Source organism: Thalia democratica, chromosome 3, assembly GCF_965202585.1.
Source record: "Thalia democratica chromosome 3, ktThaDemo2.hap1.1, whole genome shotgun sequence".
NCBI lineage: Eukaryota > Metazoa > Chordata > Thaliacea > Salpida > Salpidae > Thalia > Thalia democratica.
In genome coordinates, this window is record NC_139167.1 from 50,203,497 (window position 1) to 50,220,606 (window position 17,110).

At 25.4% G+C, this 17,110-nt stretch overlaps 3 protein-coding genes across 3 annotated transcripts; all 3 read right to left on the reverse strand.

Annotated features, from left to right (window-relative positions):
• Window positions 1–4,019: 4,019 nt before the first annotated feature.
• Window positions 4,020–9,918, reverse strand: LOC145832738 (uncharacterized). The gene is made up of 9 exons (XM_082940067.1): window positions 9,795–9,918; window positions 9,571–9,694; window positions 9,098–9,455; window positions 8,820–8,880; window positions 8,210–8,343; window positions 6,376–6,540; window positions 5,598–5,699; window positions 5,175–5,340; window positions 4,020–4,663 (listed from the first exon to the last, which is right to left on the reverse strand). The coding sequence occupies exons 1-9, from the start codon at window positions 9,844–9,846 to the stop codon at window positions 4,542–4,544; spliced, it is 1,284 nt and encodes a 427-aa protein (XP_082796193.1). The 5' UTR covers window positions 9,847–9,918; the 3' UTR covers window positions 4,020–4,541.
• A 54-nt stretch (window positions 9,919–9,972) lies between these two features.
• Window positions 9,973–11,295, reverse strand: LOC145832740 (putative hydroxypyruvate isomerase). The gene has a single exon (XM_082940069.1). It carries the CDS (start codon window positions 11,188–11,190, stop codon window positions 10,429–10,431), a length of 762 nt encoding a protein of 253 aa, XP_082796195.1. The 5' UTR covers window positions 11,191–11,295; the 3' UTR covers window positions 9,973–10,428.
• Window positions 11,296–11,751: 456 nt separating this feature from the next.
• On the reverse strand, window positions 11,752–13,091 carry LOC145832739 (IST1 homolog). The gene has a single exon (XM_082940068.1). The coding sequence runs from the start codon at window positions 13,058–13,060 to the stop codon at window positions 12,155–12,157; it is 906 nt and encodes a 301-aa protein (XP_082796194.1). The 5' UTR covers window positions 13,061–13,091; the 3' UTR covers window positions 11,752–12,154.
• Window positions 13,092–17,110: the final 4,019 nt, after the last annotated feature.

The following is a 17,110-nucleotide window of genomic DNA, read 5'->3' on the forward strand; positions in this document are numbered from 1 at the left end:
GTTTTTTAAGACTTTTAGAATATTATTAAATAAAAGTAAAGCTAATAGAACTTATAGTACTTTCTTTAAAGAATCAACTTTCTATCATATAAGTAACTGAAAAAAGTACTGTTAATGTTTTATCTCGTATTTTAAAGATAAAAAATGAAAACAATACAAAAAATTAACTACAACCTATTTAAGATATTGTTTTACTTTGTTTTAACAAGCTAAGTTAGCAAACTAAAATGATAAGCTAGTAAACTTTTGAAAAGTGCTGAAAATTATACTCTTAAAAGCTTTAAACCAGGGGTCGACAAACTGCAAAGCGAGCATGTTTTTATTTTAAATGGGATTCTGCCCATGAAAAGGAAAAACTTCGGTCCGCAAACATGCAAATGTGGCGCGAAAAAAAAAGTTTGTAAAACGTACACTAGATGTTCTGAAATTTGAATTGAAAATCATTAAAAAAATCTCTTAGAAATAATAGAGGAAATTTCGAAACTTACACTGATAAGTTGGATTTAGTACGAAAAGTAAAAACTTAAACCACTACTGCGGCCCGAGAATATTTTTAGGCGTAATAATGTATTATAAATGCTGAAAATGTACAAAATATGTGTGCTTCTAGAAACTTTTTTTAAATTTATACTTATCAATTAAGTATTCACAAATGTAAATATATATGCGCAACGTGCTGTGCATCCCTACCCAAAAATTTTACACCCATAAATTCAACTATAACGAGAAATTCCATGTAAATATCCACAAAAAACACTTAAACTGTATTTCATACAATTTCCTAAAACATAACAAAACAAATATAAAATTTAACTAAGATACTATCAAATTTATATTTAAAAATTATAAAAATATTTAAATAATAAACATTTTTCTACTAACAGTCTAAAAATTTTCAAAAAGATAAAAACTATTGCTAAAATCTAGACTGGATTAATGTCATAATAATCTGATAAAGTTACTCAGTAAGAACTATCGTTAATATAAAAAAGTTATCATTATACTTCTAATAACATAAAATTAATAACATTATGCATTTTTTTTATTCAACTTTTCTATAAGTGAAACATTTCCCAGACAAACCTAGAAACTTCCAAGATGACTTTAGTTTTTTAAATACTTTCATTACCCTTATAAACTAGAAACTTATGTTTATCTTTACTATTTTTTCTTTGATTTTTTTCAAGAACATTTGTTGAGTTGTATATTTTATGTTACTTATAAAATAGTACTCTAAATTTACTGAAATAAGTTAATTTTTAAAATTTTGCTTTATGAGAAGTTTCTCATACTAAAATAAGCTTTTACTATTTAATAATATTTTTAGGTTTCTTATACTTTTATAACAATTACATCTAAGTTCTCTATCAATAATTACAAAGATGTCATTAATTATATCTTATTTATTCTCCCTAACACACTAAGTTGTATTTTATGTTACTAATGAACAGTAAACTAAGTTCAAATTAAATGGTATCATGTTTTACATAACCAAAAATTGATTTTGATAGTTTAGTTTTTTATGTTTCTACAGGTCCTATCTATTTAAGACTATTAATACACAAATAATAATGTTTTATGTACTTCTATTTAAATTGCTTTATCTTTGTTTAAATTGAAAATTTTTATTATTGAATGAAGAGCATACAAAAATTTTGTAAATTTTATGTTTAAGCTTGTTTATAACAATCCAATCTAAAATTGATGTAAACTTTTAAACAAGGTTGGCTCTGTCTTGTAAACACATATTTTGTTGAAATGGTATTAATGGTAATGTGTCATCTTCAAACTTAAATTCTCTTAAACTAGTATCATTGTGCAACTCATTACAAATAATTAGTTCATTATTTAATAATAAACGTCTTAAGGCTGAAAACGTTGTGGCAGTCATAAAGCTACGTTACTATAAACTTAAACATATTTTGTTGCGTTTTTCTTAATTAGCAATGTAAAATTAAAAATAATTCATTTGCTCTTCGAGTAATTTTTTAATATGTTTAATTTAAATATAATACATGATATACATATATGAAGCAAAATATCTTAGTATAACTAATTTAATTGTTAGTTAAGCAAGTTTATAAATGTTTCTAGCGTTTTGGTATTCAAAATTTAACTAATCACATATGTTTCAGTAGAAGAAGGCTAGGGGAGTCGTATCATTGATTGTTATGATGCACAATTAAAATTTTACTGTTACAGTATATTTAAAAATAAGTATTTTTATTTGATGTTTTTATCACACTATTTTTCTACATATCTTAAATAAGTCACTTATTAGAGTTAAAAAAGCTTTACTTGTTTAAATAAAGGTTACCACACGGTCATTAACAGAAGCCCCTGCGACAGACTAAGACGCTAGTTTTTTTACTCAATAGTTGAGAAATTCTTATATCAGTTCTAACAAGGGTTTCAAAACTTATCGACATACTTTGTAAGAATCGGTACTCTGACAAAATGTATTTTTAGCTGAGTATTTGAAGTGTAATAATATCTTCTATAGTTGATTTATTATAAATTTATAAGTGTGTTTCAATACGTAATAAATGTGAAAAATTTTTAAATATTTAAAACGCCTTTTAACTCTAATAAAAAATGTTTTCAAAACAAACAAATAATTTTGTTTACTATTTTTATTGTAGATAGAAATCCTTTTTTTTACTCACTAGTTTTAATTTTCGGCAAAAACAGCAAAAATCAATGAAAGTATTGACAGTAAAAAAAAACGAGCTTTTAGTAGTAAAAAACTATTAGGGACCTTTTAATACAATATGCGTAAAAACCAAGCAAAATTTCTGTATTAGTTTATGCTGAAGGCATTACGATTACAAAACACTTTCCTAGAAAATTTCAAATCAGCTTATGTATTTTAGAAATTGAAAACTCATCTTTTAGTATCAGTTTGTCTAATTTTTTAGGAACATTTTGTTTATAAACTTAACTTATTGTTTAAAATATAATAAGTTTCTAGTAGTTATAACTTTAACAAAATTAAGGTGTTTTTATTGTTTTCCTTTTGAAATAAAAACCAATGATAAACTTAGACTTCGATAAAATTAATCAAAAAAAAAATTCCCACTTATCTTTAGTCACCCCTTTTTACCAATCTATCTTTTAAACAGCCCCCTTTTGGAAACCCGCCCTAGTCTAACGAAACTGCTTTTAATACTTTATTTCAGGTTCGTAAGTATCGCAACTAAATTTTTACGATTCCATTGTTTTTAACATAATATAATTTCATTTAGATTTTAGACACTTTCAGTTTCAAAGAGTTCAACGATCACATTTTAACCAGCTGATAACTTGTAATAATGCTTACAATTTAATTGAAACAATTTCGTAGATTTTTCTGTTTAACTTTAAACTAACTTAAGCTATTAAATATTGATTAAATTTAGTAACTTATTAAATTCAGTAGTTCAAAACTTTTACTTTTAAAAACAGTTGGAAAACTTGTAGAACTGGTATTTATGAGTTGTATACAGGGTTGCCAAAGGTTTTTGAGAAATTTCTTTCCGGTTTTCGAAAGCAAAAGTTATTGGGTCTATTTTCAGTATAAAATTAGTTTAAGGTAAAATTACTGTTTTAAGTAGTATAATAACATTGTTTAGATACTGTAAAGATACATTAGATGTGTTTTTTAATAAAAATATTAAAAATAATATGATAACAAAAATTTTTTATCAAAATGAAGATTTTTTATGTCAAATCAAAACTTTATTACTTAATATGTAAAAATTGTTTAAAACCACAGGTTTTTTTTTTCCAAAATTTCTCAAGTTTCAGGTTTTTTTAGCCTAAATTATCAAATTCCAAGTTTTTTTTAGGTTTTTTGGCATATGTTTTAGTTACAAAACAAAGTATTACTAACAGATAATCAATCAAACTTCCATATATTTTAGTAATTATGTACAAGTGTAATGAATTTTAAAAGAAACAAAAAATAATGCAAACATAAAATCAGCAAATTATTCATGAAAATAATTTTTTACATATAATATTTTTTAATGCTTAAGTGACTGCATTGTAGCGTTTAAAAGGTCAAAAAAATATTATAAAAAGTGAAACTTTAAAATTAACAGGTCACTTTAAAATCAGATGTTTTTTTTTAAAGGTATAATAATGTATTTTATAAAATTATATAATTTAAGATAAAACTACTACCAAAATAGTTATTAGCTAGCTTGATTATTTAAGATTTATAGCATTACATTACTCAAGTTTTATAGCATATAGCTGATTACAACTAAAAAAAGGTGTAAGTGAATAAAACAGTTAAAATTAAGACACTGAAATAAAGTATTCAATACTTTAAATATAATAAAAACTAAAAGCTTTTAAAAGCTTCATAAAAATTTTATAACAATTACAAATTTTTTAATTACAGATAAAACACATTTCATTGTAAAGAAATATAACCATCTAATCTTTGTTGACGAACCACTTAACTCTGTAATTTTGTAAATAGATTGAACCCAACCCTATGCAGTAACAATCCCTTTAAATGAGAAAAAAAATGTTTGCTTCCGATTATTAAACTTTCATTTTTTCACTCCAGCAGATGCATAAGCCAAATTTTCCATTTCTTTCATATGTGTTGTCAGACAACTTTTAGCAAGTTTGCTTTTCAACATTGCAGCCTGCACGTGATCTTTGGTTACACCTGTACAATCATGTGTTGAATTGGGTTATAACAACTTTTAAATACTAATTTTTCATTGGTTAAGCTAAACTTTTAGGTCTATTAGAAAATAATTAGAAGTGTCTGATTACTTTAAATGAAATGTTTTATTATGGTTTAGATTTTTAAGAAATATTTATACTCATCTTCTTAAAACTATTTTTTTTTATTTTTGCAACACCGACTTTGACCTGAAAATACCTGATGATACAGGGTGGAAACCGTTTTGAAATGAATTTTACAATTATTAAACTTTTTTTAGTACAAACTTTGGTTGAAAAGTATCTACACTACTGTTTATTTAATAAAGTATTAAACTTTGGTATGAAAAAACTTAGCGGTTTCGGTATGAATTGCAACATTAGGTAAAAAATGCATTTTCGCTTAACCACCTGTTGAAACTAGGTGAGCAATTTTTATTACTTGTATTAAAAAAAGTAAATGAACATAAAGAGCGATCTCTGAAAATATACTTCAACAATTTAAAACTAACCACAAGATTTATCTCCATTGGAGAAGAGGTCGATGAGATCCTTTACAGCGTGGGGGTTTCCCAACTTGGCGCACTTGTGAACGAGGTTGTACGACAAAGCAACGTCCTTTTCAACTCCTACACCTTGCTTGTAACACTTGGACAGTTCGTAGATTGCAAGCGTGTACTGTCATGTTTAGAAAAAATAAATTTATATTATAAATAGTGTCGCAGATTGAATTTACTCATACTTAAAGTTAACAAAAAGGGTTAACATTTAAACTTATATAATGCATTATAGGAAGCTTATTGAAAACAATGTTCATAACAATTTTGAAGAGACATTTCATATTACTTGAGAATTGTAAGATATATTTAGAGAAAAGTTAAAAAAATTTAATAAGTAAAATTTACTTCTTTTTTATTGATGAAGTTCAAACTTACGTTTTTTCTTGAGGCTTCTTTTAAGAGTTGTACAGCTTTCCTTTCATCTTCAATACTTTTATTTGGGTTTTTTAAGATTCTTTTTGCGAGGTACAACATACTCTAAATAAAAAAATTCACTGTTATAACTGTTTCTTTTAATAAAATTTAAAATGTGTATCTAGCGATGTTACATAAAGAAAATTTTGAAGAATATTATTAGCATCACAAACAATTATTAAATCCTTTTTAATTAAATATCAGGACTTTCTTAGGGTTTCCACTATTGCAGCAAAAAAATATTTTGAAAAAAAAATATTCTGACACAACCTGAGTCAATGGGTAAGGTTAAAAATAAAGTAGATTAAAGTTTTAGAAATATACTAAAAGTCTATAAGTTAAATAAGCTTTACTTACATAAATTGATAAAAACTTCTATAAATAAAAAGTTAAATGTTTTTTGAGGACGTTTTTAAGAGATGGATTAAAAAATTCTTAATTTTTAAACAAGCCTGAGTTTTTTATAAAATTAATTAACCTAAGTTTTGCAAGTTAAGTTTTAACTATCGAGTCAACCTAAATTTTAAGAAACTTCGTTAGAAATTAAAACTAGTTTGAAAACAGTTAACCTTAGTTTTCAAAAATTTTTATACTAGTCTGAGATAGTCAGAGTATATGGCTACCTTCGTTAATACCTATTTTCAAATCGCTAAATTTAAATGGACTTAACTATAGCATAAGTTGTTCAAAAATAAATAAAATTATTGAAAGTAACTGTATGCACTAAAAACAAACTTACATTTAAAACTCCTTCATTTGCGTTTTGTTCTAAGAAAAAGTCTATTTTTGCGTCTAAAATTAATTTATCGAGCCCATCTTGCTGGCAGGTCATTAGTTTTTGTACAACCATTTGTCTTGCTACTTTATGACCGGATAGTGCTGCAAATTCCAGGCATTCCATAACCTAGATTAATAAAATTGTTTTTAGAATATTTTATTACAGATAACAAACTACACAGTAAATCCTAGTTGAGTAAAATTGTTTTATAGCAATACATACTTTAAAGTAATAAGTCAGTACAATATTTAACATAAAAATTATATTTTTTGTAAAGGTACCTGATAAGTAAAACTACATTTATAAAAATATTAAGGCTATTTACTTATAATTATTTTTACTTGTTTTAAAAATACAACCTAGTTATTTTCAAAACTTGAGCTTACAGGACAAAAATTATTTAAAATCCTTGAATGCTAATATAACTTTATTAACTTAAATATTACCAAACATAGTTTTTGAGTAGTACTGAAGTTTTATCTAAAGTAAACCTAAAATTTAAAAAGAGTATAAGGTCAATATTAATTGATTTTTGTTTTTTTTTTTTCATTATTTAACTCTTAACAAAGTAGAATTTGAAGTCAACAATTATCCGACTTATTAAAAGTTTAGAAGTATGAACTTCATGTAATTAAAACTCAATTTGATACTTGAGAAGAGATAAACTTCGACATTAAATCATAGAGCTAACTATAATATATCATTAAGTTTATCTTATTTTTACCGAACAGAGTAACTGATACTAACTTACTAAGATATATTTTGTATATTGAGAACTTACAAAACAATATCTATACTGTCTTTGTTTTATACTAGAGTTATAGACATTTCATAGAATTGAAGTATCTTAAATTTATCTATAAAAAACTATAATAAATTTACTACAATTACTGTTTCAAGACTAAAATAGTATTGTAAAACAAAAATTAAAACTAAAATAAAAATTATACAGGGCTAAAATTGTACTTCTCTAACGGAAAAAACCTAAACTGATGAAACCTGATTTTATATAGAAACTAAATAAATTGTTTCTGATGCAATTTATAATAGTTTTTATTTTAGAAAAATCAAGTACATATCTGCAAATTGTGCAGGCTTACATAAAGTCTGTTTGCAATCCTAGAAAATAACTTTTTTTGCACTGCAAAAAAAATAAAGGTTAAAATCATGATATAATAATAAGAAATGTCTCAGTAAGTGTTAATTTTTTTTTTATTGTGTGTAAAAGAACATTTTTTACAATAAATTTGATAAGTGTAGTTTTAGAAATTTAAAAATAATTTCATATGTTTTATAACTCAACTCTAGACTTTTCATAATTACAGAAAATCTGATTAAATTAAAGACTTTTTGATAGCTATTTGGTATTAACTTTAATTGCCAAATCAAAAATAAACTTAACTATAAAATATATATATTGAAAGAATACAAAAAATATTTATTACTTCAATTTCTGACTTTAACATTTAATTTTGAATTTTAAACTAAAATAAACTGAGGAAGTGGTCCCTGATATTTGACTCTTTACAGTACAAAACATAAACTTTTAACTTATAAGCTTTTAAATAAATTACAAAAACAGGTTTTGTCTTGTAAATAAAAAACTGATTATTTAAATACCTGGAAAATTACAATTCAACAAAATAATTCTCATACTTGACTAATAAATTATGTTTTAATCAAAAGCTAAAATAAGCCAACCTATACATTATCAAACTCGGGTGAGTAATTTTACAGCTACATCATAAAAAATTACTTCAAAAAAATACTCTTTTAAACAATTTTTTCAACTAACATGTTCAGAGTATTTAGAGTTGCTTTTGCATATCTTATACGCTCTCCAATTGCTGTTAGCACAGCCAAGTTTGCCAGCTTGCAAGAAACACTGAAGTGCTTTTGTCCGATCGCCTTTTCTTGAAAACTGCATACCTTTAAGAAAATAACATAAGGCAAACAAAATATATTAAGATGTGATAGCTCGTTTTCAAAAACTGTTCCAAAGCAGGTTTAGTTTAATTTGAGTAATTATTACAATTCATTGAAAAATATTATACTAACTAAACGTATATATAAAAATTTAAAAAAAATATTTATCAAGTTCAATGGTTAGATATGTGTAGAAAACTATGATAAACAATGCAAAAACTAAGCTGGAAAATAGTTTTTGATTTAGTTTTAAACTACTTAACACTTAGGTTGTATTGTTGATTATAATTTAAATTATATGTACTTATTATTTAAAAAAGTGAATTAAATATTTAAGTATATATTTTTATGCAAAAAAAAAAACAAAATACTTTTTTTTTTATCTTTACTTATACTTGTTGAAAACATTTGTAACAATCATTAGAAGTTTAATACTTACACAGATATTTATTACAAGTGTTTAAGATGAAAACAGCAACCTTTTTTGTATAAACTGTCAGCTTGTTTTTTGTTTGCTTCAGCTGTTGCATTTTCCATTGTCTATAAAACAATTGATTAGTATACAAAAAACTAAAACATTTATACAACTTGTATTTTGTTGCGAAACTACCGAAAATAATGTGTGAAAAAACATTTGTAAGTTCAAAACAACATGTTTACGAAATTTTGGTACTTAACTGACATTTCAAACAACTTTGAGTTGTTGTGTTCAAAATACAAGTATCAATTTTTAGTGTATAATTTAAATAATATTCACCTCTTGTGATGCATTTTTGTTAAAAGTCTTTGCAGTACGATTTAACTTTTGCTTTTCACTTTTGTTATCATTTTTAAGTATAGTTTCTACGGAACAAACACTGGAACTTATACTTGAAAAAAACACATTTAAACTTGGCAATTCAAGGCAATCAACAACCGCAAGCTTTGCGTTCAATTTTGGAAAGGTTGTTCTTTTGATGTTCTTAATGCTATCTGACAGTTCAAACTTTTTCTGGGAATTTTCCTTTAGTGCAGCATTAAAAGCCAACGATCTATTCTCTAATGGAGACAAAATCGCAGACTGGCTCAAGTAGGCTGGAGTGCTCTTGTTTTTACGTAAAACAGGAACATTTAGTCTAAAAAAATAATAAAGTTACATAAAACTCTTACTTTTAAAAACGTGCTTTTAAAAACTTTATCAAATTCTTAATTTAAAGTAGTTTAACTTTATTTCAATATAAAGAAACTAACCTTCTTTTTTGAGGTGTAAGCTCAACATTGTAATACTCACTGTTCACTGTATCATCCTTCACATCAAACTTTTGTTCAATTAAATTTCCATTGTTTGTTGTCGCAGTGGTGCTCAAACGATTTACTATTTTTTTAATTAATAATAGTTCAAATTAAAAATCAACTAACTTTAAAAATTGGTTTAAAGCAACGAACTATATACTTTGATTAAAACTATAGCTTACCTCTGAGAAACAGGGGTATATTCTTGTTTAAAAAGTTCATCGTTTTATCCATTTATTCTGAATAAAAAATATGATTATTAAGAATTATAGTCACCAATTACAGCTAAGATAAGAATTAAAAGTATGATTAATACAGTTAAATGATATATGCTAAAAATATGTTTAGATATAAAGAAAATTTAAGTTTAGAGCAAATTAAGTTTTTGATTTAACATTTATTTATATTTTCTGTGTTTAAGTATAATCAACTCAAATCTTCCAACGGTCTGAACCTAATACCTTTAAGCTTTTAACAATTATCTTAGTAAGAATCATAAAATAATTTAGCTAAAAACTTAAATTAAATTGTTTTTGTAAAGCTAAAAAAAATATCCAAACAATTCTAATTGTGATACTTTATTTAATTTGCTACATAAACACTGTAGTTTTTAGTAAAATTCTTTGACTTAAGGTAATTACATAGCTAATTATAAATTTAAAAAAATACAGCACAGTAGTTCTGGCAAATAATAAACTACATAAAATTAAAATTGATGTTAATCTATTGCAAGTTAAAAATTAATTAAAAACAAAAATTTTGAAATTTCTTTATACAATAAATAAATTGATTTTTCCCACAAAAATATATATAGTTTTATTCTGCAAACCACTCTAAAGTATTGTTAGTGTGAACAGATGGCTTATACTCTAGTCCGACCCAACCAGAATACTCAGACTCAGCAACACTTTTCATTATATAGTTGTAACTTATTTCACCTTCAGAAAATGGCTCTTTGCGACCTGGAACTTGGCTAACTTGTACATGGCCAATTAATTTGTTTGCAGCTTTAAACTTTTGCATTAAGCCTCCTGCCATCTGGTGTTGGTGATAAAAGTCAAACAAAAGTTTTATATTTGGCAGATTTACCTCCCTTAGTATCTCTATAGCTTGGTAGAAGTCATTAAGAAAATACTCAGGCACATCATACTTGTTGATAGGTTCAATAACACCTGTAATTCCACTAGTAGACAATTTTTCAGATGCAATTTTTAAGTTGGAAATATAGGAGCTTCTAGCTTTTACTAAATCAATTGACTTAACTCTACCAGCCATTAAATGTATTATTTTACAATCTAGGGCATTGGCATAACTTATAGCCAGATCAAGTTCTTTGACAAACGCATCACTGCTATCAGAATTAGCTGCATTACCAAGATTTTTTGTGCAACCTGAGTTAATAAGCACAACTTTTAGACCTGATTTTTCCTTAGCTTCTTTGAGTTGCTGAAGATTCTCATCATATGGTAAACCAATTTCAACTGCTTTAAAGCCTTTTTGTTTTGCTAACTCAAACCGTTTTTTAATGTCTGGCTCCTCAGTGAAAAGCCATGATATGTTGGCTGAATAATTAACCATTATACTTTTGTCTGTAAAAAAATTAATTTATTTTTTCAATAAAATTTAACAAACCAAGTAGAACAGTTGATGCAAGAGGGCTATTTATCAAGTCTTTTCAATGAATAATTAGTTATAAAATTTTTTGTTATATATTATACTTAATAGTATGATATTGCATAGATAGTATATTGTTCATGCATGTAATTCTATAAAAATTACGTTAATACATTTAAAAAATACTATTTAAATTATACCGAACAGTGTATTGAAACAAATGGCTTTGATTAGATTTTGTTAAGCAGAAAACCAAATTGATATGAACTGATATTATGTTCAACAAACATTCTTACATTGATAATAAATATTTATTTTTTAATGAAAACAAATTAACATTTAAAATATAAAATTCTGACACTAATCTAATTTAAATGTGTCAAATACAATAATAGACATATAACTTTAATTATTAAAGAAAGTTTAAAATAATACTACTTTTTATTCTTATTTTTATGTTTATTAACAGTTGTAGTTGTTTTTTACTAAAATGTATTTATTTTAACAAAATAATTAATCACATGCATGCAAAATACCTAAATACTATGAATTAACAAGAGTTTTTCAAACATTCATAACAATAATATTTTCAAATAGTTATTAAAAAAATTAAGAACAATAAGGATGAAATTTTAAAACTCATTCATATTTCAATCAAAATATATGTTAAAAATAATTACTAACTTACTAACTTTATAAATAGCATAGTTTTTTTTTATGAAAAAGAGTAATCAAATAACACTGATTACTAAGTATAAAAATAATTCAGGAAACAAAACAAAGTCGGAAATAATCAGTATATGAAACAGTATTACAATTTGATTTCCTGTGCAATTATGATGTACAATTTTAAGAAAGATATATGAAATGTTAGTTTATGAAAAACACAAACTGTACTAGAATGAGTTCATTTTACTTTCTAATTTCCTTATTTTTTTCTTAAATTGTTAAAACGCTTTGTTAAATCATCAAAATCTATGTCTGAGTTTTCCTCTTTTACCGTACTATTGACACCAGTGTTGGAAGGAGAAAAACTTTGAGGAACTGCAGGTAACTCAGGAAATGAAAGTTTACCTTGTTGATTTTGAGTTACAGAGTGTGAGGCTGAACTATTTGACTGGTTGTTCAAATTATTAGTCGGTAAATTCAAGAGCTGGTCATTTCCTGTGTCATTACTAGACATGTGATTAGCTGAAGCCTTCTGTTCAACTGATAAAGATGAACCTTCTTTGTTGAAGCTAACAAGATCAGTGCTTGGCAGTGGCTCCAGCAGCAAACCTTCTGCTAAAATATTTGGGTCTGGGTTAAACTGCACGTCAGCTGCTCTACAGATTTCTACCAAGTAACTTTCAACTAAAGTTGCATTTGGAGGTTTTGGGTCGAGCTTTTGCATGACACGTTCACACACATAGCCCATCTCGTTTGCCTGGCAAGCTTTTGCAAACTTTTTTCCAAAAATGTCTGCAAAAACTGATTGAACTTTTTTCAGTTCATCACAATATTGAGATAGTTGAGGAGTAACCCAAATAAGTGTTGCTATAGGTTTTTTAAGAGACTCATCAAGTTTACCAGATTGGAGCAATCCAAATCTACTTTGAATCAGATCTGCATACATTTCGACTAACTCCATGGCTTCAATAAGAAAATCTTCTCTTATAATTGATTCTACCCTTATTCTTGCTCGATCAACCTTGTTGTTTTGTACATATTCAGCAATTTCAGGTCTAGCTCTCAAGTTTAAACTTGTTTTTTTCTTTTCTATAAGTTTCAATCTTGCCTGAACCAATCCAAGATTTACTTTTAGTTTTGTGTTTCTTGCATCTGTCCAACCCATACTAAACTAGTTCATGAAAATAACTACACTAACACACTGAAATTTTATAAGTTTTAAAAATAGTTAAATTAGTTATTTCAATCAAATTTTTAACTTGAGTTATAAACATGGGTTACGACTCTTTAAAGCTAAAAAGCAAGTCTAAGTGACCAAAAACCAATCTGAGTTTATACAAAACAAAAATAACCTTATATGAATAAAAAAAAACAGAAACATATATATATTAATCAAAATATTTATTTAATTCTATAATAAACAACAGTTTCATACAACTATTTTCTATATCTTTGTTTAAAACTGTTTTCCGTAGATCCCATGTACTGTGTGGTTGCTTTACTTGATGTTACTGTTGCTCTAAAGAATGTTACAAATTAGGCATCAGTGTCCTTTTGGGCTCAATTTTTCTAGGCAAGAATTTTGTAAGCAACTGATTGTGTTTTTATAAGGTTAAATTTAATATTTTTTGTAAATTTAACAAAACATATGTTAATACTTAAAAAAATTCTATGATTAAGATTTTATGTTGAATTTTATGTCTGCAAAGTTTTAATTGTTTATATTAAGAACTGTTTGTATAAGATGTTAAATAGTACAAGCTTATATTTTTGAGTCTAGAAAAATGAAACCTGAAAAGATACCAATATGGCCAAGTGACCAAAAGATCTTTCAACTAGGTCACCAGGTCTATCAACCAAACTTATTTAGAATTTATTTTTTTACCTTACACTTGTTAAAATTGGTTATAATTTTGTGTTCCATAATCTTCTCATTTGTAAACTTGTTGAGTTGTTCATACTTTATTTGTAGCAGGATATAGGTTTCTTGAAAAGGTACAAAAGGGTTATTGATAAAAAATATTATATCAAGTTGTAAGATATACAAACTGATTTGAAAAATTAAAAATTACAGGCTCAAAAAATTTTAAAAATTGTTTGAAATTCTAAGGTAATAGATGACTTTACTAATTATATAATATTTACTGTTTATTAATTCAATTTTCTATGATGTTAACTTTATTTTAAGGGCATAGGGGGGGTTCCAACATTTTTTTTTTACTAAAATTAACATTGGATCTTATATGAAAGCTTTAAGTGCAAACTACAAGCCAGTTTTTTATAGAATTAAAAAATCTTATTTAACTTTTGAGATATTGTAATTTTTATAAAAATTTTCTGCTCCGCAAATTTTTTGGGGTCAATTTTCTCGGAAATTTAAAAAATTACTAAAAATCTATCTTTTCCTTCATTTTTTTAGTTAGCGACCTCAAACTTTCAGGAAATGTGCCTTTTATAGTTTAAAAGACTTTGAATGTTGGAATTTCAACAATATCAAAAAATAAAAATTTTAGATCAAAAAAAAAAAAAATAGGTGTTTTTTTTATAAAAATTATATTTTTAAAATTTAATACAGTAACCTCTCGGATCTTTACGCACTCGTGACGTTACGCACTCTCGTTTAGTTACGCATTTCAGAATTCTATAAAATTCAAAAATTAAAATTCTAATTTTTTTTATATTGCACAAATTAGTTTTAATGTATATTTTAAATTTAAATATGTTTTTGAATGTTAACACACCTATCTATATCTTTAGACTTTGTAAATTTATGTTCCTTGACTAATTGATAAACATTTAGTTATACTTCAGTATATCAGAAATTTTGTTTACAATAAGAGATGAAATCAAAGTTCTGAAGTAAATATAACTGTGTTTAATAATAAAAGTAAAATGAAATATTGAGAGTTCAAAACACAAATAAATAATACAGCAGTCTTGCCCTATATATTAATAAAAACCATTTTATAATTGTAAAGAAATGCTTAATTATAAATTGAATTTGCTAAGTAGAATAGCATATAAATGTCATATATAAATAAAGATAAAGATAATTTCTACTTATTATTAAAGTAGTAAAATTATTTCTATTCGTATTATTATTTTATAGAAATTCAAATCCTTTTTTTTTTATATATGTATAGTTTTATCTGTTTTTTTTTTCACATTTATAAATAAAGTAAACAAATAGTTAAAAGTGGGAAAGTGCCCAGTCTGCTTTTAAGTAGAAGCAATATTAAAAAACAGCCATTATAGTGAGTATATTTGGTACCTCTCGTTTCTTTACGATCTCTCATATCTTTACGCACTTTTTCTGTGGACACAATGTGCGTAAATAAGCGAGAGGTTACTGTAATACACTTTCTGTGAAAATTTGAAGAAGATTGCTTAAAAATGAATGAGGAGATAGATTATTAGTAAAATGGTCTTTTTTAACGCTTTTAGTTTGTGCTTTCCCCAGGTTGCCACTCATTTTTTCAAAAAAATTTTTAAGTTTTTAAAAGTACACATTTTTGGGTCTACTTTTAGTTAAAAGTTAAGTTTAAGGTAAGAAACTGTGTTAAATAATATAAAATCATTGAAAAGATACTGTAAAGCTACTTTAAATATGTTTTTAAATAATAAAATTTTTGATGATGACAAAATATTTTATTTGTATAATAGAATTTTTGAGTCAAATTGAAATTTTACTACTGAACATAAGAAAATTGTTGAAGTTCCAGGTTTTTTTCAAAATTTCTTAAATTCCAGGTTTTTTTTGCCTAAATTGTAAACTTCCAGGTTTTTTGAGGTTTTTCCAGGTAAAGTTGCAACTCTGCCTTCCACAACAAATCTATTGAAGTCACTGTCTTTGATCCATCATATCTCAAAAAATACTTTGAATTTTTTCAAGCGTATAAAAATGTCTGATAGCTCAAATAAAACTCTATAAAATAAGATCAACTTGTAAAAATCAAATTGACTATTATGTTAGATTTTACTTTAATAATACAAAAATACTGGTGTACGAAAAAACCTTTTGGTTATCAAGTCATACACCAGGATACAGTTTAAAGTGATGTCTTGGACACTGACGTTAAACTATGACGTTAAACTGTATCCATATGGTGTACGACTCGATAACCGAAAGGTTCTTTTCTGCCAAAAATTTTAAGCACCTTTTTTAAAATAAACAATACAGTATGTGAAATGTTTCTTTTTTGATAGTAGATAGATATGTAATGTGACTATCATGCCATAGTTATTTGGTCTCAAAAAAATTCCCCAAGTTAAAGTAAAACATTCTCGATAAGAAGAGTAATAATGCAGGTTCACTACATATAACTTATACTAACAACTAAAAAAAGAGTTTTAAGCAAAATAATTATCAAAAAAAAACATTTTAACCAAAGGCTTTATTTCAAAATTTAATTTCTATAGACATTTAAAAGCTTAAATAGCTCCACTAACTTTTTTAACTGCTACACAACAATTAAGATAAGACACGTACTTCTTTTTAAAATACATGTGAATTTTCTAAATACGTTGCGTTTGCGTTAAAACTTAAAATAAGTTTTAACATTCTTATCACACATTGTAAAATATGTAACTAAAATACAAGATTTTATATTTTTATCATAAAACAAAATAAGACCTTAAATGGTTTATTTAGTTTTAAGTAAAATATGTGGTTGTCTTAAAAATATTATCCATTAAGAAATAAGAAATAATCTAAATCAAAACGGTGCTTAATATGTCTAGTACTTGTTTGTTTGTTATTGTATATACTACAAGTACGTAATAAATTAAATTAAAGCAATAATAAAGTATAAGTAATTGCTTTGTAAGAAAATTATTTTTAAGAAGTTTTTAGGTTAGTGAAATTAACGTATATAAAATAAGTAGGTAGCCTTAGTTATAATGATGTCTCAATTTGTTAAGAAAAAACCAGCCAGCACAGTATGCTCTAAAATAAGTAAAAATAATTTTACAATTTTTCACATCTTAAAATTAAAAGTTTTTTTTACTAATTTTGTCAGAAAAAACAGTAGCTGTCAAAAACTACCTAATTTTATTACTAGAAGTAAATCTAAATATTTTTAGATATACTTTTTTGTTTTTCTTCAAAGTAAAGGTTCAAAGCAAACTGAGGTATATAATACTAAATATTTTGAATTAAAAATATCGATAATATTTAAAAGCTTTCTTACTGAGCTTTTTGATAAATTCGAATAAA